Source organism: Mucor velutinosus, assembly GCF_035048745.1.
Source record: "Mucor velutinosus strain NIH1002 chromosome Unknown tig00001561, whole genome shotgun sequence".
Taxonomy (NCBI): Eukaryota; Fungi; Mucoromycota; class Mucoromycetes; order Mucorales; family Mucoraceae; genus Mucor; species Mucor velutinosus.
Genome location: NW_027041903.1, coordinates 1255657 through 1280622, shown reverse-complemented (window position 1 = coordinate 1280622; position 24966 = coordinate 1255657). Strand labels below are relative to the sequence as shown.

General features: G+C 42.5%; 7 protein-coding genes across 7 annotated transcripts; 3 read left to right on the top strand and 4 right to left on the bottom strand.

The window, feature by feature from the left end:
• Positions 1-2: 2 nt before the first annotated feature.
• Positions 3-1404, bottom strand: ATC70_008567 (uncharacterized protein; the record flags this gene model as incomplete). The annotated part of the gene is made up of 6 exons (XM_064827814.1): positions 3-281; positions 342-401; positions 461-835; positions 910-1122; positions 1172-1282; positions 1345-1404. The coding sequence occupies 6 exons, from the start codon at positions 1402-1404 to the stop codon at positions 3-5; spliced, it is 1098 nt and encodes a 365-aa protein (XP_064687098.1).
• Positions 1405-3632: 2228 nt separating this feature from the next.
• ATC70_008566 (uncharacterized protein) lies at positions 3633-5195 on the top strand (the record flags this gene model as incomplete). The annotated part of the gene is made up of 1 exon (XM_064827813.1): positions 3633-5195. One exon carries the CDS (start codon positions 3633-3635, stop codon positions 5193-5195), a length of 1563 nt encoding a protein of 520 aa, XP_064687097.1.
• Positions 5196-5379: 184 nt separating this feature from the next.
• MAK11 lies at positions 5380-9078 on the top strand (the record flags this gene model as incomplete). Its single annotated transcript, XM_064827812.1, has 1 exon — positions 5380-9078. One exon carries the CDS (start codon positions 5380-5382, stop codon positions 9076-9078), a length of 3699 nt encoding a protein of 1232 aa, XP_064687096.1.
• Positions 9079-14686: 5608 nt separating this feature from the next.
• On the bottom strand, positions 14687-16185 carry ATC70_008564 (uncharacterized protein; the record flags this gene model as incomplete). Its single annotated transcript, XM_064827811.1, has 8 exons — positions 14687-14736; positions 14815-15183; positions 15244-15324; positions 15390-15531; positions 15600-15676; positions 15748-15879; positions 15938-16018; positions 16083-16185. 8 exons carry the CDS (start codon positions 16183-16185, stop codon positions 14687-14689), a joined length of 1035 nt encoding a protein of 344 aa, XP_064687095.1.
• Positions 16186-16462: 277 nt separating this feature from the next.
• On the bottom strand, positions 16463-17563 carry ATC70_008563 (uncharacterized protein; the record flags this gene model as incomplete). The annotated part of the gene is made up of 3 exons (XM_064827810.1): positions 16463-17124; positions 17188-17445; positions 17506-17563. 3 exons carry the CDS (start codon positions 17561-17563, stop codon positions 16463-16465), a joined length of 978 nt encoding a protein of 325 aa, XP_064687094.1.
• Positions 17564-18510: 947 nt separating this feature from the next.
• On the top strand, positions 18511-20366 carry ATC70_008562 (uncharacterized protein; the record flags this gene model as incomplete). Its single annotated transcript, XM_064827809.1, has 5 exons — positions 18511-18647; positions 18705-19021; positions 19093-19440; positions 19494-20054; positions 20164-20366. 5 exons carry the CDS (start codon positions 18511-18513, stop codon positions 20364-20366), a joined length of 1566 nt encoding a protein of 521 aa, XP_064687093.1.
• Positions 20367-21223: 857 nt separating this feature from the next.
• Positions 21224-24837, bottom strand: ATC70_008561 (uncharacterized protein; the record flags this gene model as incomplete). The annotated part of the gene is made up of 3 exons (XM_064827808.1): positions 21224-23093; positions 23151-24069; positions 24147-24837. 3 exons carry the CDS (start codon positions 24835-24837, stop codon positions 21224-21226), a joined length of 3480 nt encoding a protein of 1159 aa, XP_064687092.1.
• Between the last annotated feature and the right edge of the window lie 129 nt (positions 24838-24966).

Genomic DNA, 24966 nt, shown 5'->3' with positions numbered 1-24966 from the left:
GTTTAAGCGAACAATGCACATCGATACAGCTCAGCAACTACCCAGCAATTCAAACTATTACCCAAAAGTCTGTATTGCTGAATGTGAGACACATCCTGTGGAAATTTAAGATGAGGTTCACAGGTAGGCGGATCAAAATTGCTATAGCTGTCATCGTCGCTGCTGCTCAATTGATAAGCTGGACCTGGGAAAGCATGCAATCGCGAGACTTCCGTTGGTGACAAAAATCTTAGCCCAAACGACAATAGCGACGGTGTGTCATCCCAGTTGTAATCTGTGCACTGTTACAATGACACTTTCAATTTGATTGTGCATGGTGTCCTTTAGTTGGTCATATTTACCTCAAGGTCTTTTGTTTGTACAAGCGATCCACTGGTTTGAATGTGATGAGATCCGTATGCCTGCGTGATTATATATACATCAGAGTGTCAATCAAATGCACCGCAATTGCAAATAATACCTTGGTCACGCATGATGTATGCTTGTCAGTTGGCCGCACAATATCCAGGCGAAATTTGTATAGTCTTAGAATAAACCTCTCAGGCACCATCCACTTTTTAACATCCACATTGTCTCCCTCCTCCAAAAACTGAGATAGTGGTGGCAATTCAACTTCTTCGATTGGTTTGTTACCAATCGTCCATTCTGTTTGGATCTTGCTTGTGTCTATATAGCTTTCTGTTGTTCTTTGTGTTTGTGGGGATCTGCGTGCTGTCAGATAATAGCGCATACGGTGATTAGGGATACCAAATTGTGTCGGTGTCAGCAAATATTCGTTGATCTCGTATCCTAATGCATCCAGCTGTTCTACCAACTTCTTTCTGCACTGTGAAGTCTACATTGTTTGGTCAAACAATGCGTCCATCGTGTGTTCCCCCCCCCCCTCCCCTTTGATGCTTTCTACTGTACCTCAAAATTCTTGACGTTTTCCAGAAAAATGTACTCTGGAATGACATCCAACTGAGGCAATAGATCAATGAGATGCAGCAAAGCTTTTGCTCGCGGATCTTCAGCGTCTTTCTTATGCCCTCCATTCGTGTAAGGCTGGCAAGGTGGGCTCAATAACCAACAAGTTGCTTTGTACCAATCAATGTCTTTCACTGTCAAACGATCAATTGTTTTCTGCTAAAAGTTGAGCATTCAGTGCAGCACATAAACGTCTGATACCTACTTTGGATGGTGAGTGGTTGAAATTGTGTCGATAGACTTTGTTTGCAATCTCATTGACGTCAAAAGCCTCTACTACTTGAGCGTTTATTTGGGCAATATTCAAAGCGTAATGCTGTTTCGTTGTGCGTGGGATTTAATTATTTTACAACAAGCATATGGAGTATAAGATCGTACCAAGCCACCTATTCCACTGAAAAACTCCAAGCAACGGATGGGTGTGTCAGTCTCGCTCATCGTGTTGTATTAATTGTTGTGCTGGAAGAAGAAAAAGTTTTGATGGCGAATTTTGTTGTGCAATAGTTTTGGTTGTGTGCCTTTTTTTTCAAATTCAGGTGTCATTCTTGGTGTGTTCGATATTGGAGTCAACGCTTCAAGATTTGGCAGTTGCTACAATGAGCTTACTGCTCAAAATCATGATTCCGTGTAGACACAGCTTTCGCTATGTTAAGGTACTTCAATATTAAGACTCTCTGGCCAAAGCATTCATCAGTTTCTTATTCGAATACAAAGAGAGCATTTTCAGTAACTGTAAGTATTTTGCTTTTGAAGTTCGTAAGCTATTAACGATACCACAGTGTTGAAATTATCTTCATTTGCTTGGAATTCCTTGATTTTCAATTATTTATCACACGATGATTTCATAATGTATAATATACACTACCTGACATTATACAACATTACCTATCTCAACTCAAATGAACTACCATCAGCTGCTTGTATGCACAGGGACGAGAAGAAGCCTCACAATGCCAGTTGTAGGTGGCACATCAGCCTTAGTCGTTGGGGGGTTTTTGAATGAGCATATTAAGGAGAAGCGGTAGCAGCTGGCAATTGCTTTACCACATGATTTGCTTCAAAATAGAATTGATGCGAATCTTGATGGACGTGTACATAAAAATAAACAAGAGCTCTTCATACTTTGAAAGATCGTAAAGTTGAAGTTCCCTCTCTCGAGAAAATGGTGATACTTTCCATAGCTTTTGTATCTAGAGGTAAGACTAAAACAGCGAGAATACTTTATATGTTTGACTAGCTGCTGTGTCCCCCTTTTTGTATTTCTACTGCATTTTTATGATTACTGTATCTGCAAGGTGGAAATGGCACTACGATAGTAAAAGGCACTGATATTTAGTTTAGTTAATTCGACTGACAGAATGTGATGGTAGTTTCAGTTAGGAAGGCTGTTGGGAAGCATTGTAGTCGTAATCGCTTAACCATCAACTGCTTTGTTGTGGTGTGGCAAAGGCTCAAAGCTACACTGCGCTATCAATCAGTAAAGAAGAACAGCATCTCCACGCGTTCTGCTGACTCTATGGCCTTCAGTTTGGGTGTATTGGATGTCCACTTGAAGGGTTGATAAGCATATAAATGCATTCTCAGTTGCTACATTGACCGTTGAATAAGTATGCAAGGAAATTGTAACGTAACGACTGCAAAAAGGCCGGTGTTTTGATGCTCTTTTCAGTGTAATTTGACAAGCTGGAATAAACATCATAAACAATAAAGGAAAGCAGAATGATGTGCTCAACAATATCATTATATTATAATACGAGCCATTCGATACCTCGGGTGGTTTCCTGACCTACGCTATGCTTTGGTGGAAACCAACCTACGTTCAAGTGGCTCGCGCTACCGCAAACCTTTGGCTAATATTGCAAAATTAATAATAATAGCTAAAATGTTAGAAGAAACTTGCTTGTTGATTGATACTGATTTAATATAAGATCTTTGATTATATATGAGCCATACCTGACAAATGCCTAACAACTTGGTTTACATATTAGGGTTGTAAAAGTGTCTATGGACTGAACATTTATTATAATATGACATTTATTGCCCCTACATTTTGAAAAGCTTCAAAAAGGAAAGAAGTTGATGTAGCAGGTATTTCTGTGGACTGACTTTATTATTGCAAGGCTTCAAAAGAAAGTAGCATGGCTAAAGATAGTGCTATGTAAAGTGCCACATACTTTCTATACGTTTTAGAAGCATCTATTACTGTATTGCCTTCATGATGGAAAGAACATTGAGTTTGCCAGCCGACCCCACCAGCCGCCGCCAAAATTAATTGCAATGCCGACTTTTATTCTACCCCAGAGTGGTCAGATTTTGATAGCTCTTCGACTTGATTCAATTATTTTGCCAGATTCGACTATATCAGTTGTGATGATCATTCTTTGCTTCCTAATACAACCTCAAAGTACTTTTCAAGACGCATCCAATGGTACCAAGTAAGGTATGTGTTTTTAATAAAATTGCTGAGCAACTTATAAAAATATGAAATGAGGTTTCTGGCCAAAATGTGGAGATTTTACATATCAAAGTCCCACAAAGACGATCTCAAGAGTTACGTTAGATTGATAGAAACATTTTGATCCAATACATACCATAGCAAAAGTTTACAATATCAAGGTTAAAAACGCGATCGTTTGATTTTTGATGAAAATCATGAGGGGTATCTCATGCCCATGGCTCTTCCCGCTAAAAAACAGAAAACAGGTTCAACGACCGAAAGTAGCACCTCCAAGGCTACAAATACCGTTGTTGACGCATCATGGGCAAAGGTAACGAAGGGCATCAAGCATACAACGATGACCTTCAATCCAACGATCGTAAAGACACCCATCACACCTTCCACCGCCACCAGTGAATCGAATCAGTCTCTGATGACCGAGGACGCCACCGTCAGCAAAAGTGTGGAAATGGTTCGACCCTTCCTCAAGGGCATTGAAGACAACTCGGTGCTCATCGACATTACTGGTTTGCCTAATCAACAGCTCTTACGAGAGGCTCTGCAAGCATTCAACAAAGATGCTCATCTCAGAAAAGGCTACAACGATTATATCGGCAAAGTATCTCGCACTCGCAAGTATATGAATCGAGAGATCATGGAAACATGTTGGATCCACGACAGTCCTGGCCACATCGCAATCCTGCAGGGCTTCAATCTGACGGATGGGACCTTTGTCAAGGGTTTCCCCTCTCTTCCAGCTAATGATACTATAGTTAATGTTCGTTTAGACAGACTACCCATGGAGCCAGTTCCTGTCCTGAAATCTTTGATAAAGGATAGACTGTCACATTTTGGAGAAGTCTTGGACTATGGCATCTCCTTCACTCAGGGCGACTACGTCGGACAAGGCTATGCCACTCTGAACATCACCCCCAAGCCAGACGAACCAGCGTATGAAATCTTGGATCGAATTATCTACTTCAGATTGGATAATGGCACCAACCGTCAGGTCCTTCTCAAATGGCAAGATATGCCAGATTTTTGTCGTCTCTGTCAAAAACCGGATCATTGCAAAGCCGATTGTCCTGATGCCAAGAGGTACACGCAATGCTACAACTGCAATCAACATGGACATGTCAGTCGCAACTGCCCTAGACAGGATAACACTGACACCCCCAACAAGAAGCCCACTACGATCCCCAGGAAAGATCGCAAGGTACCTACTCCGATCATTCCCCGAGAGCCCAACCCTCCCATTGGCCCTAGAGTGGTAGTAGCCAAGACCCAGGAAACCACAGACACTGAGTCGGCCAAGAAGCAACAGCAACAGAACAAGCCTGAACCCACCAAGGAGGAGGAAGAGGGTACTGATGAGGACAACATGAATATTGATTCTCCCACTCCTCAACCCAAAAGTAACAATGATGACGTTACACCAAATGCAGATGCTGCGAGCGCACAGACATCTGCCAACAACACGCAAACATTGACATCATTTAATGCAGCTGAATCAACTCTGAATGGACAAGAGCTGATCAAGCAATTTATGCCTGATGACAGTATGAAGGAGCCTCTCATTCAGGAACGACCAGATCTGGAAGATGGCAGAGATGGCAAAAAGCTCAGAACGGAGCAGGAACAGCGCGCCAATCTCACCAGGCGCTTCACCAGAGGCAGTGCAGCCAGCAAATTCAACACTGTCACCGACAAGGGCGGCAAAGGAGCTTCAGACGACTCCCAAGGGCAGGAAACATCAGAAACTGCTCAGTCCAACCCTCAACACTTAGAATAATATGATGATTAGAGCACCTAATCATCGATTGCGGATTGCGACTCTCAACTGTCGTGGTCTGACACACAAAAACATAAAAAACGCAGAAAAAAAATTCATAAAATACCTCAAAACATCAGACATTGATATTCTTGCCATCCAGGAATCTCATGCTGACAAAAAAGATACTCAAGACACTTTAGAAATGCAGTTTTCCAGCAAGTCCAGCACCTACACCAAACATTGCGGAATCATATCACTTAACAACAGATACATTATTACACCCATTGACACTGGCATCGACGGTAGATTTATACTAGCACACGTACATTATGCGACGGAAGAGGAACCAAACTCCTCCAACTCCATAGCCACAATACTCAACATATACGGAAAAGCAGCATCAAGAAAAGACAACGTGGAATTCTACACGGAATTGATGCAACACAGATTTTTGATACACAAGATTACAACTATTCAGAACAACATGATTATTTTGGGAGATTTCAACTACAAATATGAGTCTCGCCGATCTAATGGAACAGTCGAAGCAACTACAGTCGAATGGACAGCCTTATTGGAGGAACATTTCATCGATTGCTTTTGGGAAAACAAGAGCGCCACTTTTCATGGATCCAACAATCTCCATTACATCTTGGACTACATCTTCTGCAACAACACTTCCTATGGAACAGTTACAGAGTGTACCCAGGAGTTTATGAACTCGACATGGACAGATCATGAAATGCTGGTCATTACTTTACAACTGCAAAAGGATGCAACACAGGGGCCTGGCGCCTACAAATGCAATCCCTTTTTGGCCAACAACCACAAGTTTCGTCGTGAATTGGTGATCTTCTTGCAAGGTCTACAGCCGCAAGTTGAGCTCAAGACAGCCACCCAATCCCCTCAAGAGATCTGGGACTGGATCAAAGACGAGTTTAAGGAGCATGTCCGACAATTCCAACTGGAAGAAGTCAACTGGCGTAGAAAGGCACTGAAGACGTTACAAGCAAAACGGAATCGGTGTATGCGAGCAAAGAAGAACCGGGGACTGATATTTCAAGGGCTAGACACCATCAACCAACAAATTGGTGCGTTACAAGACTCTATCGCCGAAATTGAAGTCCTCAAATTAGGGAAGTATTGGAGAGAAAATGGAGAGAAAAATGCTGGGTTCTTGAAGAAACTCACCGTATCTAGACAGAATCAACGTCAATTGAAACAACTGAGGCATCCAGTTACTCAAGAATTGCATTCTGATCAAGGTACTATGAGCGAGATCGCTGGCAGCTTTTACACGAATTTGTACACACCAACTCCACCCGATGCCAGATCAATGCGGCTATTGTTGGATCAAATCACACCTGACATGCAACTTGACGGTGAACAGCAATCACTCCTCGAACTACCAGTAGAGCTAGATGATTTGTTGTTTGAATGTAAAAGATCGCCTAAATTTGCGTCTCCCGGCAGCGATGGCATCCCTTACCAACTCCTCCGGCTGATTCTCAAGTTCCCGCCCCTCCACTCTCTCATCACCACGGTCTACAATGATGCCCTCACCAAAGGCATATTTCCTGCGTCTTGGAACGTCTCCCTCATGACAATCCTCTACAAGAAAAATGACCCCAATGACATGGCAAATTATAGACCTATCTCCCTCTGCAACACTGACTACAAACTCTTGACACGTTTGCTTAATCATCGAATGATGGAAGTCGCTAAGCAACTGATCAACGAGAACCAAGCGGGATTCGTACCTGGGCGGTTCATTGCCCAAAACGCTCTGCGGTGTCAGGTCATAATGGAAGATGCTGAACGAACCATGAACTTGGCCAAGAAGAACAATGTGATACACCAAATGCCCAAAGCAATTGGCCTTAGTCTTGATCAGGAAAAAGCGTACGATCGAGTTAACCTCTCGTACCTTCAAACAGCACTCATTACTTATGGCTTCCCTGCTAATCTTGTCCGCTGCATCATCAACATGATGGGCCAAAATCTCTTGCGCATCAATGTGAATGGTTACTTTACTGATGATATTCCCAAGCTGCGAGGCTTAAAGCAAGGTGACCCCATTTCCTCTATTTTGTACAATTTGGCTATTGAACCCTTTCTGCGGTCTATTCTCAATGATCCATTATACCACGGCTATCAAATGCAGTATGCAACTGACCATCCCAACTATAATGCTAATGACCCTTTAGTTCATGTGTCAAAAATCCTATGTTACGCTGACGATGCTTTTGTATTTGTTCAAGACCTTCCTGATCTGGCAAGACTCGAGTACCACTTAGATGTCTATTGCAATGCAACCAATGCCAAGATTAACTACAACAAGGTCGAAGCTATCTCGCTCTCTGGTCAAAACACATGGTCATATTGGCAAGCACGACTCTCGGAAATGAATATCACAAAATTCACATCCAACAAGGATTCCAATCCAGTGATCTATCTCGGGTTTCCTCTGCTGCAATCGGTTCAACAACGTGAAGTATTTATCGGTGGTCTTGTCGACAATCTCCGGACAGCTACCAAAATCCACAGTGTAAGAAGTCTCTCCGTCGTTGGCAAAGCTACAGTGCTCAACAGTTTGATTTTGTCCAAATGCTGGTATGTACTACGAGTAACTCCGTTTGCTCAAAGTAATGTCCAAGCTATCCAGTCCATTTGCACCAAGTTTCTACGAAAAGGCATCTTTCCTGTTATCCCCTGGGCCACATGGACCAAGCCGAAGCCATTAGGTGGATTAGGTGTTCTGGATGTTGCTCTGCAACAATCAGCCCTATACTTTCGTTGGGTTCAACCGCTCCTCCATCCCTCTGACTCGCCCCACATCCTAGATCTCATGCTGGTCATGCTAGTGAATAAGCAAAATCAGAGTGCGCATGTGCAGGTTCCGTTGCTCTTTCCCCTCACACGAACCACTGGTCTCACCAAACAACGCACCAACACGGTAACAATGATCTACAAATCAGTTGACCGCCTCAAACGCATCAATGAACCAGTTCACCTCAATATTGCTACCGCCTCAATCCTACCTGTCAAAGCCATTCTGCAGCCGTCTGCCACTGTCTCCAAAATGCCGATTAGGGCCACTCAGTTGCAAGTAAAGGATCTTTATCAACCCAATCCTGACCAACCTCTGCAACTCGAAGCACGAAAAGCACCAACCATCCCAGCTGACATTCGACGCGCTTGCAAGAAAATCCTGAAGCAAATCAACGAGAACAAAGTACATATCCAGCCGTACTTTAGCCTCATGCTACAACCCCCTCAGGGTGGCACCAACCGCACAACCGACATCTCCTTCAAACCGTTTATTGACTCCTATGATTTCAACAGCCAGCAAGGCCTCACTCGACAGATTTCAACCAGAACATTCCGCACAGCATGCATCGAGGCTCACACCTCCAGCATTGCCAGGTCCAACTGGAATTTCTTCTGGTCTCTGTCCCTGAACCTTGTCCACCGTAATGTCATCTATCGCTTCCTCACCCACACCATCCCGACCAAACGCCTGCTACACTACTTTGAGATAGCTGAGTCACCTCTCTGCCCGATCTGTGGTAACGAAGAAAATGCTGTACACTTGCTTTTCCTCTGTTCCAGTAAGGCATCCATCTGGAAAGCTATCATCTTTGAATTCTTGTGGCCAACCGTTTCGATTGGTGATATTATCCAAGCCTGTTCCTCTCTTGACTTTGAAAACATCAAGTATGTCTCCAAATCATACACCACTGCTCACATGGTCGTACTGGTAACACTTGGCAACATTTGGCGAGCTCAAGTTCGTATGATCTTTCACTCGACTCCATTTATATGGATCGATGTGGTCCAGCAGATCAAGAACGAGCTCCTTCAACTACATGCCCAAACTGAAATTCACAAGCAATTGTAATTCTCTAATCACAATTATCATCTATCATCTGTTCCTGTCATCTATCGCTTTATCCTAAATACAATTGAATATCATATCAATTGCGCCCGCCTCTTGGTAGTGCCCTAGGGACCTACTTACACGGAGCAATCAATAAAAACAATTTAAAAAAAAAAAAAAAGTATCTCATGCTTTTTGGTCGAATTTTGGCCATGTTTTTTTGATCCCCAAAAAGTTGAGCAAAGGTGTCAGAAAGTAACTGCCAGATGAGAGCAACTGTTTGGTGCTATTCTGGCGGTTTTAAGCGGCTTCCAGCACAAGAAATTGTTGCTCAAATTCACCCATTTCTTGTTGTGCTTTGCATTCTGTCGAATGCCAAGAGGCAATTCAGGTATAATGTATGCCTTGATCACTTGTTGAGTAGTGAAATTTGAAGAAATCAATGTATTGGTATGCCAGAACCAAGATACTTCCATCAAGCATAAACCATCGCTAGACTGTGAATAACCTTTATGCAGAAAAATCAGCGGCTGGTTCTGTCAAGTAGCGCTTACGGTATCCAATACCCTCTTAGATGCATATGATACTAGCATTTAATACAACTATAGATACCGTAGATACTGTAGCAAAAGTCATATCTCTATCAAAGCTTTAAGATATTTTTGGCTATTTTTATATTAAACTACAGGTTGAGCGAACGTAGGTCATTGTATAACTACATGTGTGTATATAGTCCCTCACACTACTAGTGCTTTTGCAACGACTAAATATTTTGCTCTAGAAACTTCTTGAAGTTTGGAATACTTTGTATCCATAGCAATCCAACAATTTGTATATTAGTACATAAACTCTCAAGTGCATTATCCAATAATATGTGTCTATCTCTAATAACATGAGGCATGAAGCTTGCGCAAGACTGCGTGTGTACAATGACTAAATAGTCATCTCTTCCGAGAGGAGAGTTGTATTGCCTACAATGATAGCGGTACTCTGTATGACATCAAACCTAACAATGCTTCGAAATGGCCATAGTCAGACTTTCTCCATTCATCTTCAACCACAGCTTCACGATTCAAGAACATTTATATCAGTGGCACTTATGATATCAGTTGCTTCAAACGGCTTTCTGTTTATACATTGGTTTTAATAGAGAATGTAATAAAAAGACGATGATATAGTAGGCAATGCAAAACTCTTTTTATTGTTAATTTGCTTGTAGCTTTATAGAAAACGATGATAATGTATGAGAGTTTGTTTAGATTTGAATAGATGCTAGCTAACTTGAATATAATTTGATTTAACTTGTATAGGTAAGAGATAGTATTGATGTGTGTATTGCAAGGTTTCGTGTATAGAATAGAGACAGCAGATGTGGCAGTATGGCTTGACTTTGTATATACTAGGCAGCATGAGTCTTGACATTATAATAGATGGCAGGCAGCAGAGATACGAGCATGGCTTGGTCTTGTATATACTAGGCAGCATGAGTCTTGACATTATAATAGATGGCAGGCAGCAGAGATACGAGTATGGCTTGGTCTTGTATGGATGTAGAGATGGCACCGTGTATTAAAGTGGTTTTGACATTGCAGGAAATAGATCTACACTATATTGCGGGACATTGGATTATTACAAAGGATACTTACCCTGTAGCATACTTGATGGACGATGAAAAGAGCAGCTTGAAACACGAGGAGACCAAAAGATGAAGCCAGGCTTCCAGGGCAAAACATCTGCCACAACTTGCATATCCCTAGCAACAAGGATGGGAAGACACCTCCCGGGAAACGCACCTAGCGCCTCGTCGCATCACCCTTACGAGCTACCGGGGCAACAGGTGCTGAGGCCACACGAGACAACCACCTTACGCGCATGACCCCTAGACCCCATCCAAGGCTTCAACCAAGTATGGAGTGCTTGCAAGTCAAAATAGAGAGGACCTGAGCTCTATTAATAGAGAGATGGTGAGTCATGCTGCTTTATAAGCTAGAAGTGACGAGTACATGCCTGCAGAGTTGATTATATGTTGCTATTATCTAAAAATACGAGGAGAGTGCGACCATGTTTTGCATGGACCGCAACCTAAGAGAACCATGGAATTATGAGAGCATCGTGTAAGAAAAAGCCAATCATCAGTACAGTGTTTGATTTACTTGACCATGTATAAAGCAGAAAGAGAGCCCAAGAGTATTGTAGAGAGAGTTCGCTTGCAGAGAGAGTTCGCTTGCAGAGAGAGTTCGCTTGCAGAGAGATTTGTTAATAGAGAGTAGAGATGAGATGAAGATGATGATGAAGAAGAAGAAGAAGAAGGAAAAGCTGTTGAAACAACCATCTATTTATATCCTTCTCATCGACTTTCATGTGAGTCCAGTGTCCTTGCCACACTCAAATTCGTTTCCTTTTACTTTTCTCCACGATATACTACTTTGAGCGCGTGAAAGTAGTACCATTTTGACGTTTGACACTTGCTCTATTTCATCCGCTTCGTCCGAGGCTTTCAACTGTTTTCTGTCTCGAGTTATGTCCATTTTGCTACTTCAAAAAGCCCTTTTTCCACCTTCACATGAAACGAGTTCCCCCATCTCTTCCTAGATGTAATTAACAGACAACTTTTCACTGGCTCAAACCTCATCAAAAAGTAAACAAAAAATGTCATTTGACACTGAAACAGATGCAGCTGGTTGCTTGATTAAGTAATCTTTTTTTTTTTTTTTTTACCTCTCCTTAATTTCTCTCTCCAAGATCATACGGTTCTCGATCCATCTCTCTTGTTGTTTACATCAGCCATAAATTGTCCATCTAATCGGACAATACGAGTGTTAAGGTTGGCTTTCTTGTCGTTTACATCACATCGGAGCCAGCATAACTGATTCTGGACCAAGAAACAAGTGTACACCTCGGAAAACAAGCGTGCTATATGAAGATTACTGCGGCAATCTCCATGGAATGGAACATAATGGATTGTTCTCGGACCAGTGCAAATCATCTTGTTCCCAGCTGTCATGGTTGCTGTCAATGATGTCAATCAAAGTGTTTGCGCTACTAGATATCATCAATATGCCCACATTTACATAGTGAGTTGGTCATTCTTGTGTATCATTCCTGCAACATGTTTGTAGTTCTTATGCCAAGAGCATGCATCTCATAAAGAGTTTAACACGTTTCATATCATTTTTTTTTAGGGATCGTCCTCTTTTAGAAGGTATTCGGATCATGCAAGATCAAAATAATTCATTTGCTAGGCAAAATTATGCTTTAAAAAAAAATCACATGTAAAGTAAACAAAAGGACATGAATTGAAGAGAGATAAGCAAGTAAATGGCCAATTTGTGGTCAAAGAGAGGATATTTTATTAGAAGGTATGTACATCATTAGAAAGCAAATCACTTGAGGAATCCAATGGTACTATTTTCAGGGTTCTAAGTCAAGTGCACATCGCGAAATTCATCAAACAAGGCCGTGGGATTTCCAAAAGAAGGAGGTTTCTGAATTAAACTTCACCTGCAATATCATTTTTGTCTGTGTGCTATTCTGTTGCTTTGGATCATGTCACGCCCGTCCCATGTCACCAACCTGTCCTTTTTGGGTCTCACGTTGGGTACACTACCCATTTGAGAAGGAGTCTCGCTTTCTCGTATAATCGTTTCTGTGGGTATCATTGCCGTTCTATTATAGGGCTTTGAGCAATCAAGGAGATTCTTCTTTTAGCCAGCCAAAACGGATTACAATCCCGCTCGACTTTCTGTCACGATTCGTTGATTTTTGATCCTTTTGCGACTCGATCGACTTATTTTTACGAGATTCGACTATGAAAGTTGTAGTGATCATCCTTTACAGCCTTAAGCTATCTAGGAGAAGTTTTCAAGGCGCATCCAATGATGCTAGTTATAATGGCTGCTTTTAATGAACTTGTTGAGCAATTCATGAAATTATGAAATAACGTTTTTGGCGAAAATGTTGAGATTTTACATATCAAGGTCCCACAAACATGGTTTCAGGGGCTGCCCTGAATCGAGAGAAACATTTTGAATTAATATATACCATAGCAAAAGTCTACATTATCAAGATCAAAAACGTGATCGTTTGATTTTTGATGAAAACCATGAGGGGTGCCTCATGCTTTTTGGTCGAATTTTGGCCATGTTTTTTTTTGATCCCCAAAAAGTTGAGCAAAGGTGTCAGAAAGTAACTGCCAGATGAGAGTAATTGTTTGGTACTATTTTGACCATCTAAAACAGCCGTGAACGCAAGAAAACGCAGCTCAAAGGCACTGAGATTTTGCTGTATCAGGGACCCTAAAGACTAAAAAGGGGAAATACCAGTATGCTGTTTAAACGTATATGAAGCAGCTACATGTATATGGATGTAGAGCATCACATAAGAATTAGATCTCACAGATAATATGAAGGGTCAAAATGAAAGTAACAGTATTTTGATAAGATACGTACAGTCAATCGATGGAGCAAACTGCCGCTGCGTAGGTTGGTTCTCACCGAAGCGAAGCAAAGGCAGAGAGTCATCCGAAGCGTAGACACATTCGTATAATGTAAAAAACAATGTATAATGTAACAAATAGCAAATACAGCAATAAACGCTGGAAAACGTATCCTGTGCAAGAGAGTCGGCCAAATTAGCGACGCTAGCTTCAACGACAATGTCGGCATAGACGATATCACCGGCAAGCGTTTTTTTTTTTATTTTATTTGAGTAGATCTAAATGCATATGGACTGTAAGAACTATAGTACCTCGTTTGAGTGTATCATTGTGTCTTGTGTCTGTATTGGCTTGGTTATACTTACTAGAGCTAGTTTCTCATTATCAGGCTACACATGATATCAAGCCGCACGACATCAGAATAAAAAGACGATAGAGATCTCTCTGCAACCAACATATTCTTGTAAATACTCACGATTGCAAGATGCCTGCAATCGTTTGTATATGAAGCTTATGGAACATTACGAATTGATATAGACTGTCAATAACAGAGTGAAAAAGAAGCATTGGACAGCACAAAAATTGCAGTTGATTTGTTTGAAGCAGACAGATGCTTTCATGGAATGTCAGCTTGCCTTGCTGGATACAAGCGCATTCTTGCAGTAGGTACCTTGAGACCCATTATTTTAACATTAGCTTATATACAAGCTGTCCACATGTTTGCACAGTCAGCTTTATTCGCGCCAATTAACATGGTATTATGCTTTCGATTAGCCGGTAAAATACCACTAGAATGACGAATGACGCGAGTAAAACCTAAATAGTAAGCCTTAAGGGAATAGCGTATCTGGCTCGAAATACAGAATCACAGGATTATATAGAACTTTAAATACCCCATCATAATGACAAAACTATAGATAGAGATGCATGAGCACGCTCGGTCGAGAACTGCCAACTGCCCATAAATTGATACTAGCCAAACGTCTGTTCATAGGACTGAAAAGGACTCTATTCTTTTGCTCTCACAGGGATGGAATGTAGTTAGTAGCATTACCATAGGCAAACAAATAAACAGAATGAACGCATCAGCATGCAAATTATAAATATTATTATTGAATTTGATATACTAGTACCAGTTTCAAACAACAATATGTAGGATTCCTGTTGACATCTAAATGCTCATTCAGCTATTTATTAATTTTTCGTTCCTTCTTTTGCTGGTTGCTCTTGCTGTTGCTGCTGGTCTGATAAAGAACGAGTCAGCAGGCTGGGTGCATTCTTCAATTCATCGACAGAATATTGTCTTGATTCAGACTTCATACCTTTTTTGTGCTCCTCCTCTTCATTACTTTGTTGTGTAGAGTTGATGCTGTTGGGGACATCCATGGGAGACACAGCAGCTACAGAGTCTCTAATTTTAGCGTACCATTGCTCCTCTGATTGACCATTCAAGAATGCAACAATCTCCACAGTCATATTATCACATCCAACACCGCCTGTGCCTGTGGAATCAGCAAGGCAAGTGTCCATTAACCGCTCGCAAATCTCCTTCAAAGGTACGTCGTTGGCAACCTGCTTGCGAATAAATGCGGCGACTTCCGCGTTGGATAAGCAATCCCAGATACCATCGCACGCCAGCACCATAAACTCATCCTTTTCAGTCAACTTATGCACTGTGATATCGGGATTAGCTGTAATAATGGCGTCAATACATACACTTTGGTCTGGCATTGCATGTCATTTGTCCCTACCTGTTACAGCTTGCTGTTCCGGTGGCAAATTTGCAGTTTTGAACTCGAAATCACCCAAGGCTCGGGACAATGCAAGATTGCCTATCGTGCAACACATTTCATCAGCCTCCATTAAATTAAAAATCATGCCGTAATAATTGTGTTACCATTCACACGTCCAAATTCCACATGTCCACCCGCCTTTTCAATTCGGTCAGTCTCTTTCTGACTGCCAGGTTTGTGATCCTCAGACAAGGCAATCGCTTTGCCGTCGGTGCAGATGATGGCACGCGAATCGCCGGCATTGCTCTTTTATATAGGTGTCGGTGAGTCCCCAAGCCAGCTCCCAATGCTGTGTGTGTCTGCTAAATACTTACCACGTACAAGTTGTTGTCCTTTGTTAATAGCGCGACAATGGCGGTACAACCAGAGGTTTCTTGTTCATACTCGGGATCTGAAAGATTCATGCATATCATGTTAGCACCATTTCGATACTTATCTGTTGCAAGTTTGAGCATTGTCTACCTGCACGCAAGTCTTGATCAATCTTGAGAAATCCTTTGCGCAGAGCTTCCTGATAGTGTCCCTTTTTGAAATCGTCTGATTCCATCACAATTCTTGCTAGATTTTGACTGCTGTATTTAGCCACATTGGCGCCTAATAGCCGATTGATACCAAAGTCTACATTGCATCCCTGCATGCCACAGCAGCTTACCTCCATGGCCATCAAACACAGCAAAGAAGCCAGCGCCTGTACTGTCGTAGTCTAATATATGAGTGTGCGCATCTTCCATAGCTAAAGTGTAAACATGGCACATTAATTTCCAAAGCGATGTGATAGTGGATTTACAGCACTTTACTTATTCTCCAGCCTTGCATAGACGAGGCACCAAACAAAAACATTGCGTCTTTCCCTTCGGTCGAGTGCTTTGTGGTTATGGGTGAAGACAGTATTTGACCCATATTGTTTCCTTTGAAAGTTGTAAACACGGTTGTGGTTGATTTAAAATGTAATAAACGAGATCAAGGTAAGGTGCTTGTTGAGTATTCAGCAATTGTTTCTCTTGCTATTCTTGCTGACTGCGAACAAGAGAAGAAAAGAAAGTGGAAAAAGGGAAAAAAAAAGGGAAAAAAAAAAAAAAACGAGCGAGGAAATCATGACATGATACGTGTATCATGTCCACCCCCATATTTGCATTGCTTTGAATAAACCCCCGCTTAAATTAATGCAAGCGTTATATTATTGAATCATGTTGGAAAGTCTATCTTTGATGATGGATTCAGCCTCCTGGACCATGCGATTCACAAGCGTATCGCACGTAGGAATGTCGTTGATCAGACCCAATACCTGGCCTGCTGTCCACACTCCAAAATCACTGTCGCCGTGGGTGAATACTTGCTTGCCACGCACACCCGCTACCAGCTCTGCAATGTCGTCAAATTTGACATTGGGATTCTTTTCGCGCAAATTAACTTCAATGGCAACCTTGTTCTTGAATATTCTGGCTGTGTTCTTGAAGGGTCTGTACACCAATGCCGTCGATCTCTCATCTGCCTCCACCATGGTCTGCTTGATGGATGCGTGAAGGGGTGCTTCTTGCGTGCACATGAAGCGAGATCCCATGTTGACTCCCTCTGCCCCAAGTGCCAATGCCGCTGCCAATCCCCTGCCATCACCAATGCCGCCAGAAGCAACAAAGGGGATGTCCAGCACACGGGCTGATTTGGCGAGTAGAATAAGTGCTGTAATGTCGTCCTCACCAGGATGTCCAGCACATTCGAATCCATCCATCGACACCATATCAACACCAAGCCGCTGAGCTGTCAGTGCGTGGCGAACAGCCACACATTTGTGAATGGTCTTGATGTTGGCTGCTTTGAACATTTTGATGTATTCGCCAGCTTTGGCGTTCACCAGAAATTAGTTTGTGTCGCGTCTTGTACTCAACATCACTTGGCACTTACGATTGTTTCCGGCTGTCTCTACTACTTGCACTCCTTCCTCAATGATAGCCTGAGCATACTCCTTGTATGGAGGAAGGTTGATGGCCGGCAGAAATGTCAAATTGACGCCAAAAGGCTTATCAGTCATTGCACGGCAGCGTCGAATCTCTTTACGCAAATCCTCTGGTGTTGGTTGTGTCAGTCCAGTCAAAATACCCAAAGCCCCCGAATTGGATACAGCTGATGCCAGTTCTGCTGTACCAATGTGTTGCATACCACCTGTTGCGAGCACGCATCGTTAGTTTCAGCATTCGACTGTGTATAAAAGGCCGCATATACCTTGGATGATGGGATGTTTAATGTTTAGCAATTGAGTCAATTTTGTAACGAGCACCATGTTGGATTAAAAGACGAGTGTTTCTGAAGCAAAATATGATATATATATATATATATACACTTCTTTGCTTAGTAAGGTGTATTGTCTAAATAAAAGCCAAATGCCCATTGACACGGATGGGAAGGGGTGGGAATAGCAGAGGCTGGGTGATCACATGCCAAAGTAGATCCATCAAGCTATGAAGAAGACGTGTGTAGAGACATGACCGGAGCTTGGCTACTTGACACTCTAGTGTTGCTTTTGTTTTTTTTTTTTTTTTTTTTTTGAGCGGATGATCCGAGAAGCAAGCATCAAATGAGCCTGCTTGGATCTAATTTCATTGCATTTTACCATGGCGTGCATTGGATGTGATCTGGCAATCTCACAATGTTGACCAAATGCACACAGTGATATATGAGGTGACAATGCACAGAGAAACGTTGCCTTGCTACAGCTACAATTGTCATTGATAGCAGCAGACGAATAAGAGACTATGAATCAGGCTGAATTATCAGCTGTTACTGGTTTGATGCAATGTTTCCTGAATTTTGCTGTAGGGGGGGGGGAGGGTTTTTTTTTCCCACCAAAAGGAATTAAATGTTTAAGCGTACGTAAAAGGTACGTGCTTTGATGTTTATCTCTAAATCAAGGGTTCAATTTCACACTAGTAGATCCATTGTTCTCCTTATAGAGTCCTTCTCCCCCCTCCCTTAAACCTGCATGTGATCCCATCAGAACAGCAAGCCCAATATACAATGAAATGCGGCCATCTCTGATGCCACTCTGCTTGAAAAGAGACCTGGTATTAGGGCATGTTACGTAAAACACAGTGCAAGCGCCAAAATGTATTGAATGCGAATAAGGAGAAGGTGGCACAAATAAAACTTTGTTTTCTTGTTCAACAGTTGCTTTTTCTCTTTCTCTTTTCCCTCTATCTTTTGTTTTCCTGTGTGCTTTACATTTACACCATGGCATTTTATCAAGACCATCTCGATTCCTTTGATCAAAATAACAATAGCAACATAAAGAAGAACAAGGGCATCATATCGAGGATGAAACGATCGCTTTCAACAAGTGGCAGGCCTCCAGCGCCAATACCACTTCGGTAAGTGAGAGCGACCCTCTCCAAAATGCGTTTCATGTATTGATACAAGGCGTATAGATTGCCTTCATCATCACAGCAGTCCGTCTCCAGTATGTCAACACTGGACAGCCCCTCTGCCATGCAACGCAGCTTCAGCCCTATTCCCAGCAATCTATCAAGCCCAATACCTACAACAACCACAGCTACCTCTCTCTCATCAACAGCGATGGGGAACAGCCATTCCACCTCTTACTTTGGCCCATCGCCAACAATACATCTCAGCTACGAGACATTTGCCTCTTCCTCTGCCTCCAGTCTATCGATCCAGTCGTTCCCAGCAGATACATTGACATCGACAAGGTCTTCTGTTCGTGATACATTATCATCCACCACAAGTAATAAAGTATTATATACGCATAACGAGAGATTGCCGTTCATCACGCATACTAACATGAGGTATCCATAGGCCATAAAATACCGTCGAGCTCGTCCTTCACGTCGCTCAATGTGACCAAAACCGAAAAACTGCAGGTCAAATCCATGTTTGAAAGTCGACTGATCGAGAACGAAAAGGTGGCTATGACCAAACTCGTGGATGCTGAACCCAAGACGCTTGTGAATAAGCAAAAGAAGCCGACCAAGGATGTAAGCTACGCTCCTGCGCCTGCCATGTACTGGTCATGTCCTGAAATGTATGGCACACGACCGCCCAAATTAAGAGCTCATGCAAGTGTTGTGTATAATGGCAAGATGTTTGTCTATGGTGGTACGAGCAAAAATAAGTGTTCAGACACTCTGTACGTTTTGGAATTAGGTAATGCACGTTTTCTTGCTGGATTCCTGCAATAGCTTAACAAGTGTGAATAGACACATTTACTTGGTCCATGCCCCGAGTGTATGGCAAAGTGCCTCCCGCTTGTAGGGCGCACTGCTTGTTAGCCAACCCAAGCAACGGCAAGATATATCTCTTTGGCGGAGGAGACGGACAGAAATACCACAACCACTTGTATATATTGGACACACACACCATGATATGGTCGAGGCCAAAGACACTCGGCCAAAAACCTTCTGAACGACGTGCACACATCACTGTACTATGGCAGCATGCCATTTACGTTTTTGGTGGTGGCGATGGCACCAAGGCGTTGAATGATGTACATCGTCTCGACTTGAAAACAAAGGAATGGACAGCAATAGATACCAAGGGAACCAAACCAACATGTCGAGGATATCATACAGGCACTCTGGTAGGCAGTAAGCTGGTTATATTTGGCGGCAGTGATGGCAAGGAGTGCTTTGGTGGTATTCATGTGCTGGACTTGAAAACGAGTGTCTGGCATCCTATTCATTTAGATGAGCAAGTACCCAGATTATCACATTCTGCTATCTGTGTAGGCTCCTTTTTGTTTGTCATTGCTGGTCATGATGGTAGTCAATACCGAAATGATTTGCTCATGTTGAATCTAGGCAAGTATTTTTTTTTATATATATATCTCGGTAATATACTCAATTCTCATGTTGCATTTTTTTCTTCTAGTCAATATGAGTTGGGAAACAAGAGCCGTGTACGGTCAGGCACCTACACCTTGTGGTTACCATACCACTGTATTATACGATAGCAGAATATTCTTGTTTGGTGGCTATAATGGATCCAGCTTCTCTAATGATGTTTATATCTTGGATTTGAGCTCATATGCTTATTTGCCTCAAATTGTTAATTTCACGATTGATACCTTTTAATTGTAATCGTGGCATTAGTGGTAATAAAAATCGTATGTCTGCTTCAAGCATGTGTGTGTGTGTGTGTGTGTGTGTACTTAATCCAGTTGGCTCATTTACACATAGTGTTGGCGGTGAATGAGTGGGGAGTAGGTGTTGATCACAAACTGTATTCTTGGATAAGCTGTTGCCACTTAATGAAGGATGTATGGTATGAATGATGCGACTGTAAATTGGAATGAAACACTTGATGTCAATCATCGAGATATGTTTTGACATCTGACGATATCGTAGTGTAAGGAGCTGAGAGCTTCAGTTCAACATCCAGTTGTCTTTAAAATCGATCGAGAGCCATACCCCCCATCAAAAAAGCTTCATTCTTTTTTTTTCTGTTCTTGTTGAAATAATGCTGCTCGGTGGCCCCGCTAGTTGAGCCAACTTTCAGACATTTGGGCAGCAAGTGGTGGGAAGAGTAGGTGCTTTTCAGCTTATCGGCACCAATAAGTCAATGGAGGAGTGACATACAACATTCCAGCATTGTTGCTTTTGTTTACAATATCTAACTGTATTTGTATAAGAGGGCTGCTGGTTGTTTCTATCACTACCTGGTAACATTGGAATCATGTTGACTTGCCAGCAAATATACTGTATATCCCTCCGCATTTTGATTGAAAAAATAATTGAATGAGATTTTTTATTTGATACATAGAATAAATATAAAATTTGATGGGAAGCAACTAATATGTATGAAAACTAGAAAACAATGGATGAAAAACGAGTTTTTTTTTTTTTTTGTATGTGGTGTTTGGTATGAAAGAGAGAGGAGGAAGGGAAGAAGGCGAACTATACTATGTCATATAAAGGAAATGACTACTGCTTCATGCTAATCCACGCAAGATCGATTGGGCCTTGTCAGATCTCTTGACCATGAAAGAATAGGTATGTTTGTCATCGCTGGATGCCTCCTCTTGATCTTGACCATTGAGTGTGCTATTACAATCGTCATTGTCATCGTCAGCATCTTCATCAGATAAATCACAGGCAGAGTCAGCATCTCCGGGATGATGAGCAATGAAACGACCGAGACGACTCAAGCGATCCACAATAGATTGATTGTCACTGACAGTCTGTTGTAAAGAAGGCAGACGAACCATACGACGCAAATTCAACGTATTCTCGCGCACTTCTTCATCTATCAAAATTTCCTTCTCTGTAGAAACCTCCAGCTTCATAGCACTAATCCAGGATTCGAGACCAATGAAAGAAACAACAAATTCAGCCAACGCCATGACAGTAGACTCTAAATCACATTCGTCTTCCACGTCCAGCTTGGTATTCAACTTGATCTTGCTTTGCAGTTTGCGGATAGCAATGCGCAATACTTGGGCGTTTTCGAGTTCAATGAGACCTTGCTTTTGTTTCTCAGCATCTGAGCCTTTGAGTAAGATGGCGCCCACAAGAACATGAATCATGGCCTTTTTGATTAATTCATCCAACTGGTTGAGGAGAGCCTTTTGAGAGACATTGGAAGCCTTGCAAGTCATGGAACGAGGGACACGCTGGATCAAAGTAGGTACCCATTTTTCTGCTTGATCAACATTGTTCTTCCATAATGCTTCAACAGTAGCACCTACAGCAGCAAGCCAGTGAGCCAGTCGCTGTTGATCGTTTGTGGTAGAGACAACAGCGCCTTCATCATCGTTTTGCTTCAGTGATGTACTGGGTTCAGTGAGTAACATGATATCAAGGAAGGCAGTTTCAAGACTTTCATCAAACGAGTCATCCCAAGAGGCAATAGTACTGATTAATCGATCATATTGAATACGAAGGCTGTCCAATAAATGAAGCGTAGACAAAATGGCAACAGGGACAACGACTGGAGCAGTGTAAGATATACTGAGGCGAGCATCTGAAGATGTAGACCCATCACTGGCGAGCAAGGTTTGATTGGCAATGATGTCCATGGTTTCAGACCAAGCACGAGTCTTGCGCATATCTTGGATACAGTCATGTTCTTGATAGGGGTCCATCCAAGCGAGTGATTGCATCCACAAGCTGCTTTCTTCGGCAGTGTGTTCGCCATCTTGATCTTGGTCCATGTGCATCTTGGTATTGCTGACAGCTTGCAACCAAAAGTAATTTGACAGCTTCTCTGCAACAGAACGCTTAGGGATAATGAGCGCCATTTGCATAGCAGCAGTAGCATAAGCACGGGCATGTGTTTGATTGACATGATCATGTCTGTCTTCGTCAAGAGCGTCGACCAAGTTGATCATACGGAAACACGAATATAGCATGGATAAGCGAGATGTATAGGCAGCACCTCCGACGAGCTTTGTCTCATTTAGCTTGATCCATTTGCAGACTTGGCCCCATTCTTCTTCAGGAGTGCTATCTTCGTTATCGCCATACATGATATCATAGCCAAGCACATGATGAGAAAAGATACGAGCGGATTCCTTCATAAGAGGGAGAATCGTTGACAGTGTGCTAGTAGGCACATCTTCGTCTCCAGCTTGTTGACTAGAACGGATGGATTTGTCCAGAATTGCATAAATCTGCTTGCATTTAAGTTCACCAGGCGTCACTGTGTTATTGATAATGTCTCTGCGGGAAGAAGCGGCGATGTTGCGTCTGGATTTGTTGACACGCTTCAATTTGAGGGATGAACCGATCAACATGGACTTGATGTAAGGGAAGAAGAGTTGAACGATGCATACAATAAAGACAATAGTACGTAACGAAGACCTGAAAATAGAATGATAAGTACACTATCTAACATGGCCCATGTGTATGACTACTTACCAAGTGTCATCAAACTTGAACAAGGAGCCAAGGAAGGATTCAGGAGAGGCATTGGCGTTACCCAAGGTTTGAGAGACTGTATCATCAGCACCAGCGCCAGCAACGTTTGCTCTTGAAGTGTGATGATGGTTCTGGTATTGTTCAGAGGAGCTAGGACCAGTTGTCAAAGGTGAGGTTGAAAAGAAGGTGATGCACATGAACAAGGCCATGAATACTCGGTTTGTCATTGCAGGTGGCGTCACTGGATCCATTGAGCCGGGAGAGCTGGAGGAAGATTCGTATTCATCAGAAGCTTCATGGTGATGCTGCATCTGTTGCTGTTGTCGCTGTTGTTGAGCATTGTTGAATCGAGCTCTCTTTCTGTTGGCAGCTTTGCGTTGTTGGTCTTGTTGCTTTTGAGCTTCACGTTCCATCAGCTGTTGCTGTTGGATCTCCTTCTCGCGCTGCTGCTTTTGCAAATGGTAGCGTTGCAGGATGTCTTGGCCACCGGGAAGCTGGGTCAAAATGTGTTGAAGTGCTTGGTTTTCACGGCGCACATCATCGCCTTGCTTCTTGAGATGATTGATGTACTCGGTTGCTTTTCTAAGGATGGTTGCTTTATTCAGCTTGGTAGCAACGGCTACACCGTCGAGGAATTCTTCGCCATCTTCGCCTTCATCGTCATCATCTTCGCCATTGCGTCGCTTGCTGCCAGCCCCCGCAGTGCGATTATCTTTGACTTTGGCATACAACAAGGCAGGCACAGCATTCTTGAGTTCTGCAATACGGTCATTGATATTGTTACGGTAACGACGTTCAATGGCATTGTGAGCAGTTTTCTTGTGCTGACGTCCAGCAGGAGGCTGTGTGTTGTTGAGAGCAGCATTTACAGCATTGTTGATGATGCTATTGGACTTTAAACGTTGAATGGGGACTTTAGCTAAAAAAAACAAAATTAAACAAGTGTTATTGGTCAAGACTTGAAAAGTTTTTTGAGATAGGTTTTAGATACAATACCTTGAGAAGAATCCAATGGAGTATTGGTGGACGGTGAAGACCAACTCATGAAATCAATAGCAGGTGTTGTGAGAGTTGAGCTCTTGGGCGATTCTTTGTTATCTGTCATGGGAGAGGCAGTGGAGGATGGCGTCGCTTGATTTTGAAACACAGGCATATCTGTCGTTGTTGCAGTAGCAGCAGCAGCAGCAGTAGTAGCAGTAGCACTGGCATTTGCTGTGCTTGTTGCTACCGAGATTTGTTGTGATGGCAGATTGGAGGAAGGAGGAGAGTAAGGCAATGATTCTGGGCTAGCGTATTCCAGCTTGATATTGACCGAGTTGTCCCACTGTTGACTGTTATCATATGCTGGTGGTTTGGTGGATTGAGGAGGTAATATGCCAGTCAATGGTTCATAGAAGAGAGAGGGGTCTTGCAATTGATGATTGTTGGCATTGGACACAGCGCTTTGGTTGAATATAGGCTGTGCTTGCTCATTTCTGGCAGTGCTGCTATTCAAGAACAATTGATTATCAATAGGCAAATATTTATCGAAATCTTGCCAAGAGTCTTGCTGAAGCAAAGCAGCTTGAGCTTGTTGCTGTAATTCCAAATCAAACTGGGACAAGGAAAAGTAGGTGGAGGGATCATCGTCCAAGATGTTGTTTGTATCAGCAAATAAATCTACTGGAAGTGGTGCAAATGCTTCCATTATTGTGTGTATTTGTGTAGAGAGAGAGAGAGAAAGAGAGAGAGAGAAAGAAAGAAGAAGGAAAAGCAAAGAGTTTGGAGACTGATTAAACCCCCCACCCCCTTCCTCCACACCTTGATGGGTTTGCTC